Consider the following 9,624-nt stretch of genomic DNA (forward strand, 5'->3'; position numbering starts at 1 on the left):
TGTCCAAATAATAATATTGTATTATTTTAATTTTTGAGTCAGTTAATTTGTGCACAGCAGTTATTACTGAGACAGGTTGTCTGTTCAGTAATGCATAATTTTTCATAGTCCCTCATTCATAAAAACTACTTTTAGGGAAAAATCTCTCCCAATGAAAATATTTTGTGCATTTCATTTGTCTCAAAGAGAGAGAAAGAGACATTGAGTAGTTCGCAGAGCACGACCTTGTATGCTTCGTTTTCGTGCTGTAGATAATTTTATCTAGGAGGCAGACGTTCGTGAGTCTCAACGTACCACAGTGATTGTGTGAGGGGCGAAATCTGCTTTAAGGAGATTGTGTCAAACACAAGACTTGATCTGAATCATTCATCCTTCACGCATTTGGTTTGTGAGTTTTTAATTATTTGCAGATTTCTTCTTATATATATTCAGTATTTGTTTATTATTTTTGCCTATCAAATCTATTTGTGTTATTGCTTATTCTTAGATCTGTATATTTTTCCTTTTACTTTATCACAAAAGTAAATTATTGAAATATATCTAACAAAAAAATCTTATTTAAACGCTTCACTTTTATGGGTTTGACTGATTCCTGCTAAGTATTGAAATTAAAGGTTTTTATTGTTGATTTATGTATAGATGAAGTCATATTCGTAGGTTTTTAGACATTTTTTATATTGAGATTTAGATGATCTTAGGTACCTAATTGACTCAACTACAAAGGTCAGGATATAATCACTCTGCAATATCTAAAACTAACTGACATTTATAATCACTCAAGATAATGTGATAATTTTTCTTCATTAATACTCTTTATGCAGTAAATTGTTTATATCGATCCAAATTAAACCAGATTGTTGTTCACTTTAACCTTTACAACGTTTTCTTATACCTTTTGATTAAAGAGTATGATACTTATTGTTCTACAATGATTGCGATATGGATATTGTGATATACCACCAAAAACATACAGAAAATTGAAATATTAATATTTAAATCTTTCATTGTTTTACGCCTTTTGGCTTTATTTATCTTTGATCATTTTAATTTTTTAAATTAACCTGTAAACCTGTTGAGATCCCTTTAATATTTTCCCCTTTTTCCAGCACATTCAAGTTGTCTGTGTCAAACATGTTTCTAATACAAGTTTTGTCCATGCTTTATGACTGTAGCCACCTCTCTTTTCTTTTGTACAAAGTACTTACAAATCTGAATTCAAGAATTGTCATATGTATTCTGAGGTTTTGGTTGAGAAGAGTCTGAATGAAGGGTGCTAATGCTGATTAACTCCTGTTCTTGTTGCAGTTATAATTTTACTGTGCCATTGTGTGTGTGGGTTGCATTTGCATTATAGATTGTAAATTTTTGTGTGTTTTGGCTACTTTTATTTAAGTTGAATTTCATGTAAGATGTAGTGGAGATTTATAATAGAAATGGTATGTTCAGCTGACTTCAAGCAAACCTTGCACATCTTTCTCTTCCACAATTGTGCTGTTTCAGATCATCACTTTCATGATCCTTTGTGTTTGAGATATTCACATGATAAATAGGCTTAAAGTATGTTCTTTTAGGTTGACTATTGAGTACTCTTGGCATGATGGTCACTCCACAAGTGTGAGAGTAAGGACGAGGTTCAAGTTTTTAAGAAAAAACTTCACACACATACACTTAGATTATATTAAAATGAGATTTTTATCTCTAATAAAAAATATGTTCTTTCAGGTTAACACAATAATAATTAAAAACAAGAAACTCCTAATTTATAACATCTCCATTCTTTGAATCACATTGACTGCACTACTCATATTGGCATTTTCATGTGCTGCTCATGACTAACATGAATATATTCTTTCGCTAGCCATCTCATGGTAAGCAAAAGTGAAGGAATTTTTTGCATTAAAAATGTCTAGACATGGATTCATATGTGCTATTGGAGACATAGAGTGTTTAACAGCAAAATTAGTTAGGCCTCTTTTTTCATTACCATTTCATTCTATACAATGTATTTATTCGTAGTGGAATGCTTCTTCTTTTTGCCTTTTATTTTTCAAACCACTATAGGGTCCACAAATTGAAGAACAATTTTATTAAAAATGTCATCCAAAATATTAATTCCCTCACTAAAAATAGGGGAATAGTTCAAATATGATATAAACCAGTGCAATGTAGCGACTATTTTATGTACGTATAAATTAGTATATGATATATTATAGTATATTTTTATCAATTTAGTGATATTCTATTATATTTTTTATGTTATAGAATATATTTATCAATTTAATAACAAATAAAGAATAAAAGAAAAGTCATACCTAGGGATTCTACTTTTGCTTTTGAAGAATTCAAATATTATACGGTACTGGTGGACCTGCTGGTAATTGGCCAAAATAAGCAAATGCCCATTTCGTGCAAAAAAAAAAAAAAAAAGTATTATGCCCTCCTTCCCAAATTAATTAGAAAAATGCACCTTTTTTGAAACTCATTTTTTTCAAAATTGAGTTTAGCCTTATAGCGACGTTTTAAGGAGCCTATAGTGACGTTTTTAAAGACCTATAGTGGCGTTTTGTAACTCGGGCTCTATGAAAAAAAGTCACTATAGGCTCCTTAAAACGTCATTATAAGGCTCCAAAATTTTTTTTTTAAACTCGATTTTGAGAAAATCGAGTTTCAAAAAAGGGCATTTTCCTAATTAGTTTAGGAAATTGGGCATTTGCCTTTTTTTTTTTGTGAAATGTGCATTTGCCCATTTTCGGCCTGGTAATTTGCAAATCTTGGAGGAACCGAGCAAATCAGCAAATCAGACCAGTTGTTTGATTCATAAACGATTGAAGTTAAAAAAAGAAAAAAAAGAAAAAAAAAAAGAGGCAAATCAGAAGAGAGAGAAAGAGAGTCAAAGTGTCACTGTGGTCGGTGCCGCCATCGCGTGTGTGGCTTATTTGCCTACCCATATGCAAATTTGCATCTAGAATCTAGTGGAGCAAATAGCAACATGCGACTGCATGGTGTTGTGATTTTTTGAGGATATAGAAAAAGATGAACATTGCTATGAAAATTGTTGCAGCAAATCACAGCCTCCTACACTTTCAAGTAAGCCACAAAAGGTTTTTTAACGAGGAAGGAGGAAAATTATAAATCTGTTTTTCCCCTTTTATTTGTTGAGAATTGCTATAATAACCATGTGTTCATCAAAAGCTTATGAATATCCAATTATTTAAAATTAGTGATATATAAATTTACCATTAAAGAAAAAAAAATTAATTAGGGGAATGGGACACTACAAAACACGCGGGTCTATAACCACGTTTTTTTTAGCCGCGTTTGCAAAACTGCGGCTATAGCTATCCTATAGCCACGTTTTTAAGAAATGCAGCTATAGACTTAACCTATAGCCACGTTTTTAAAACGCGGCTATGAGTTAAGTCTATAGCCACGTTTGTAAGTAGTTTTAGCCACGTTTTTAAAACGCGGCTATAGGTTAAGTCTATAGTCACGGTTAAAAACATGGCTATAGGTCTAGCCAAATTTATATTTTTTAAAGGAGGACCTATAGCCACGTTTTTAAAAACGTGGCTATAGGTCCAGCCAAATGGGTCGACTTCCACGAAAACAAAAAATGGAATATGCCATAGAATATTCCTAGAATATTCTATGGCATATTCCAAAATATTCCCAAAAAAAAAAAAAAAAAACTGAAGATTTCAAAATGAAATCTCAAACACTCCCTCTCGTCAAAACAAAAAAATAGCAGTTCTCTCAGTCATTCAAAAAACAAAAATGAAAAAGCTCTCATATTAATCTTACAACTCTCTCAATCTCTTTCTCATATGTGCATGCTATCATCAATCTATGTTGTTGGAGATCCAAAAAGTGCTGACCCACACTGTTAATCCCTTTTTCCCACTGATGCTGTATGAATAGGTTTGTGAAAATATGAGGTTTTGTTCATTGTTCTTTGAGTTTTGTTCATTTTTATTCCCTTTAACTTTGTCTCTCTTTGCAGTAGATCTGAAGATTGAGTCTCTCTTTGCTATAGACTTGAAGATTTTAAATCAATGAAGCTAAAGTGCCTCAAAAAATTATCTCTGTTTGCTTTATTTTTCTCTAACCCATGGCCAAAAATTATTTTCTTTTGTTTGATTATGTTTTGATTAATTTTGGCTTTGAGCGTATGTACTCTTTTTGTATTTTTGAGCTTGTACTTTTGTTGAAGGAGATGTTCTGTTTGTGTTCTTGCACTATTTTCTTGTATTTTAGAGCATGTTGTGTTTGTATTGTGGGCATGTTGTGTTTGATTAATTTTGAAATTTTCTGGGTTTTTGTCTGAATTTGAATTTGCTAGGTTTGTATTGTTGTTTTGAATTTCTTAATTTAATTAAAATTAAAATTTTAAAGTTTGAACGCATTAATTTTAAAAATTAAAATTAAAATTTTTTAAAAAAAATTTTGATTACCAAAAATTAATTTTTGGTAATCAAAATTAAAAAAAAAAAAATATAAGGGTCTATAGCCGCGTTTTTTAAATGCGGCTGTAGGCTGAGGATTTATAGCCACGTTTAAAAAATGTGGCTAGAGTATGTCCTATAGCCACGTTTGAAAAAATTTGGCCATAGACCCCTCAGGCCTATAGTTACAGATTTGAGGCCATGGATGAAAACGCGGCCTAAAAAAACGTAGCTGTAGGCCAAATCAGGCTATAGCCACGTTTTTCTGAGCTATAGCCACGTTTTTAAAACGCGGCTATAGAACGTTTTTTGGAGCTAGCAGCATATGTATTCTTAAAAAAAAAAAAAAAAAAAAAAATTAAAAGTGACTGTGATAACTCATACATGAGTATATCTACTAGACTCTTCTCAAAATATTTGGGGGACTATAGCTCCCCTAGTCCCAACATGACTTTGCCATTGGCTGTGAGGATCTATTTCTTCAAGGAAGATGGTTGAACTCTCAAAATGGTTACTCAAATAACAATGTTTTACCTCCTAGATTGAAGGTTTTTTAATGGAGTCACTAGTTAATTTAATTAAAGAACAATAAAAAATTAAGAAAACCTCATGAAATATATTTTTATTGAACAACTTTGAAATTACATTATTGAGATGATCCAAATTACATGACTTATGACTTTGATCCTAGATACAATTTAGAAAAGAAAGATTACAAGGCTTTATTTCGTAATTACAAACTAAAAATAACAAGATTGTACTACTTTTTTTACTAGTTACAATTAAGAAAATCAAATTAAATTGATAAGAATCAAATAAACGAACCCAAAATCTAATTTTGAGGCTAGGTTATAAAAATGGAAAGTGTTAACCATCAATTCCATCTAATCTGAATATCGGTTTTGGAGAAATTAATAGTTAAGCATCCAATTATGCTATACATGATGGAGACAAAATTGTGTTCATCATGCAGTTTAAATCATTAAAAGAAAATATAATCCTAGTATGCATGTTAATCATATTAGATGCATGATCATATCAAATATCAACCAATATCATCAAAATTCAACATTAAGAAGGATGATGTATTGTGTGTGGAATTTTGAATTTATTAATTTGTGAAATGCCGATGTAGTATGCTGGTATTGAAGGGTGAAACAAATGTTTTACACTAATTCTTTATTGAATTTAAAATCTCTTGAGACTATATTTTAAATTTATGTTTCGTAAAACACCTTATGCCAAACAAACATTTTTTTTATAAGACACACCAATTTTTATTTTAAATTAAGAAAAGTATTTTTAAATGGACTACCAAAAACGTCCCATTTACCTTGCTCTTCACCTTATTTTTTTTAATTTCTTTCTTTTTAATTTTTTTAACTTTTTCTGACAAAAGAAACTAAAATAATAGCTTGTTTCTCGAACAAACAAAAGAAAAAATTGCAAAGAAGGTTGATTAATATAGATCATTATAAACGATAAAAAATGTTATCTTTGGAGTAAAAATACTATTTTTTCTTGATACATTTTTAGGTTGTAGAAATTTCATAGTACATAAGATCTCTAGTGATCTACAATAATCAATAATAATTAATAAACAGAACATGTGGGATCACAATGAGCGGCAATCAATCACAAATCCTGTATTCTACGAAGGTGACAATTCTGATCCAATATACAAGTTTTTTTGCCAAATTCGTAGCACCTCAACATCATGGGTGGCACTCAATGACTCATGGTCACTGGCTCACAGCGCAGACACACATAAAAGAATAACCTAAATTAAGACAAAGTAACGTCGTGGGGAGCACAAACGTGAGGTGACCTTCTCATACTGGGTCAACATTCAACTAACCAATTTACCAACCAGCTCAATTCTTAAAACTCCACCACGTCCTTACACCCTTTCATTTTATTTCTCTCCAGCCAAATTGTAGTAAAAAAAAAAAAAAATCAATGAGTTTGTCAATAATTTTAGATATAAAATTAATAAATAAACAAAGAATTATGACGAAGAATTCTCCTTCTTTTTCGATATGATTCTTCGAGTCTATCCAATTCTCTAAAACCCAAAATCCATTTTCTCTTTTGACACACACACAAAAAAGAAAAAAGAAAAAAAAGAAAAGCTAATCAGAAATCATGGAGAAAGACCCTCATCCGGAAAATGTTGAGGATAACGATAATGTGTCTTCGAAATCGGGCGATGAACAACCTGCGGGAAGCGAAGAAAACGAAGTTGTGGAGGGCACAACCTCGGATCCAGATTTGAGCCATACACAGATTCTGGACGAGGTTGATCGGTTCTTGGAGGCCTTAATCAATGCCGAAGACAAATCGAACCCACCCTCAGAAGTTCCGAAATCCGTTGAGTTATTGTCGGAAATGGTGGAAGGCATGATCAACAACTACGTTAATGCCAGCAAAGCTTCGGAGGCAAAGTTTGGTCGAGATCCTGAATACGACACGTCGCTTATGGAAGCCGTGAATCGGATTTCGAAGCTGTCGATTGAGCTTGGCGAATTCCCATCGAGCTCGGCGTTGTCATCTTCTCTAAACCGAACGAGCATCGTGTTACAACAAGCGATGTCGTTTTTGGGGGAAGAGTTTCGTCACTTGCTTGAAGGAACAAAATCCATCGTTGTGGAACAAAAATCTCATCAGAAGACATGGAAGCAGACCTCGTTCAATTATTCGCATCAAGAAAGCGATCGGTGTGTCCTCCAACCCGAGCTTGAATCAAACAAGGAAGACGAATTCCCAGGATTTTCCCAGGAAACCATTTACCACATGAAAAAGATTGCCACGGCAATGGTTTTGGCAGGGTACGAAAATGAATGTTGCATGGTTTATAGCATTCTAAGGCAGACCGCGTTTAAAGGGACATTGAGCAAGCTAGGATATGAGTATATTAGCATCGACGACATACAAAGAATGCAATGGGAATCACTGGAAGGAGAAATTGCTTTGTGGATCAACGTGGTCAAGCAATGTTACACTAATTTTTTCTCCAAAGAGAAAAACCTTTGTGACACTATTTTAACTGACTATCCCCTAATATCACAGAGCCTATTCACCAATCTAGCACACACTGTTGTTTTACAGCTTCTTAATTTCGCAGAAGCCGTTGTGTTAACGAAGAGATCGGCTGAGAAGTTGTTCAAGATCCTCGACATGTACGAGACTCTGCGCGATCTAATTCCAGCCATTGATGAATTGTGCCAGGGAGATTGCGCGCAGGGATTGATGTCCGAGGCATCCGAGACCATGACCTGGCTTGGCGAAGCCGCGGTTAGCATTTTCTGTGATCTTGAAAACTCAATCAAGAGTGACAACCATGCAAGAACCCCGGTGCCCAGTGGTGCAGTGCACCCATTGACGCGTTACGTGATGAATTACCTCAAGTACGCTTGTGAATACAAGGACACGTTGAAACAGGTGTTTCAACAGCACCTAATGATCGATAAACCCAAGGATGAGCAACAAATTGATGTCGATGATCATGATGGAGACGTATCCGATGATGGTTCGCCGAAAACGACACCATTTTCTGAACAATTGATGACAATTATGGAGCTGTTGGACGCGAACCTTGATATGAAATCAAAGCTGTACAGGGACCTCGCATTGCAAAACATTTTTTTGATGAACAATGGGAGATACATTCTACAGAAGATCAAAGGGTCGGCGGAGATTCATGAATTGATGGGCGATAGGTGGCGTAGGAGGAGGTCTTCGGAGCTGAGGCATTACCACAAGAGTTATCAGAGAGAAACATGGAGTAAGGTTTTGCAATGTCTAAGCCATGAGGGACTTCAAACCACAAGTGGGTCTTCATACGGCAAGGTTTCAAAGCCTGTGTTGAAGGAGAGGTTTAAGAATTTCAATGCTATGTTCGATGAAATACACAAGACGCAGAGCACTTGGGTGGTGAGCGATGAGCAGCTTCAGTCAGAGCTTCGGGTTTCAATATCGGCGGTGATGATTCCGGCTTACCGTTCATTCTTAGGGAGGTTCAAGCAATTTTTGGATCCAGGCAGACAGGCTGAGAAGTATATAAAGTACCAGCCAGAAGATATTGAGACTTTGATTGAAGAATTGTTTGATGGGAATCCTACATCTATGTCAAGGAGAAGAACATAATAAAATTACTGAAAGAAGAAAAGATTAGATATCATAATGGTAAAGAAATTCATTCCTGTACTGCATCTCAATTTCAATCTGTCATATACTTTGTATGCTTGTGCGTTTTTTTGGGCAGACAATTTATTTGATTTTGATCATATATAATGTTACAGAAAAATTTCCCATGTTTGGTTTTCCGTCTCTTTGGTCCAATTCCATCCATGGCCCATTTAGTATTTACGTCTATATGTGAATGTAATTTGATTGGGTTCCCAGATAGTAGTCTAAATTGATAAAAAACAAGAAGATAATAATCTAAATTAGTTGTACTTGCTCTTGATAGTTCAATATAATTATTGTTGCTGATCATTAGTCGTCAGACATTATCATTCTTTTTGGAACTTTTGGTAACGCACGTGAATTCATCACTTGAACTCAAAATTTAGCACCAAGTTGTTTTCAGGAACTCAATGAAAACATTCTTTAATGATTTTACAAGAAAAAACATTCAATTTGTTCATTGCATTTCAGTTCCAGGATATATGTTCAAACTTCAAAGACAAGGAAACTCAGTCGTTCATTCCGTTGCTAGGTGAGCTCTATTCTCTAATGATTTGCTTGTTTGGAAGGAAGAAGTCCCATCAGATCGTGAGAGTATACTTCAGACTGATTTAGCCGAACTTCTTGTTCACTATACCTTCTTAATTATTATTTTTTATTTATTTATTTTTTTAATTTTAAAAATACTAAACTTAAGAAAAGCACTTTATCCATATGTGCTAAGGGATAGTTCATTTTATGTCAAAAAGCCTTTTTATTTCACTGTCAGTGACATTGTCTAATTCTTCTATAGTGGAGAACATGTATTCTTATTCCCCCGCCCCCCCCCCCCCCCCCCTCTCTCTCTCTCTCTCTCTCTCTCTCATTGTAAAAATTATATATATTATAAGCATTGCACTTTGCATCATCTTCAATGATGGTTCTTTGTAATGTACCTACAAACCAGTTGAGTCAACCGATTAAATGACTTGAACATGTCATCTAGTTTTGTTAC

The 9,624-nt window shown here is 33.9% G+C and overlaps 1 protein-coding gene across 1 annotated transcript; it reads left to right on the forward strand.

Annotated features, from left to right (window-relative positions):
• The first annotated feature begins 6,489 nt into the window (after window positions 1–6,489).
• Window positions 6,490–8,747, forward strand: LOC142629840 (exocyst complex component EXO70C1). The gene has a single exon (XM_075803882.1). The coding sequence runs from the start codon at window positions 6,588–6,590 to the stop codon at window positions 8,586–8,588; it is 2,001 nt and encodes a 666-aa protein (XP_075659997.1). The 5' UTR covers window positions 6,490–6,587; the 3' UTR covers window positions 8,589–8,747.
• Window positions 8,748–9,624: the final 877 nt, after the last annotated feature.

This window comes from Castanea sativa, chromosome 3 (assembly GCF_040712315.1).
Source record: "Castanea sativa cultivar Marrone di Chiusa Pesio chromosome 3, ASM4071231v1".
NCBI lineage: Eukaryota > Viridiplantae > Streptophyta > Magnoliopsida > Fagales > Fagaceae > Castanea > Castanea sativa.

Excerpts from the sequence above, each read along its gene's own strand:
- LOC142629840 (XM_075803882.1), top strand. The coding sequence starts at position 6,588 with ATGGAGAAAGACCCTCATCCGGAAAATGTTGAGGATAACGATAATGTG.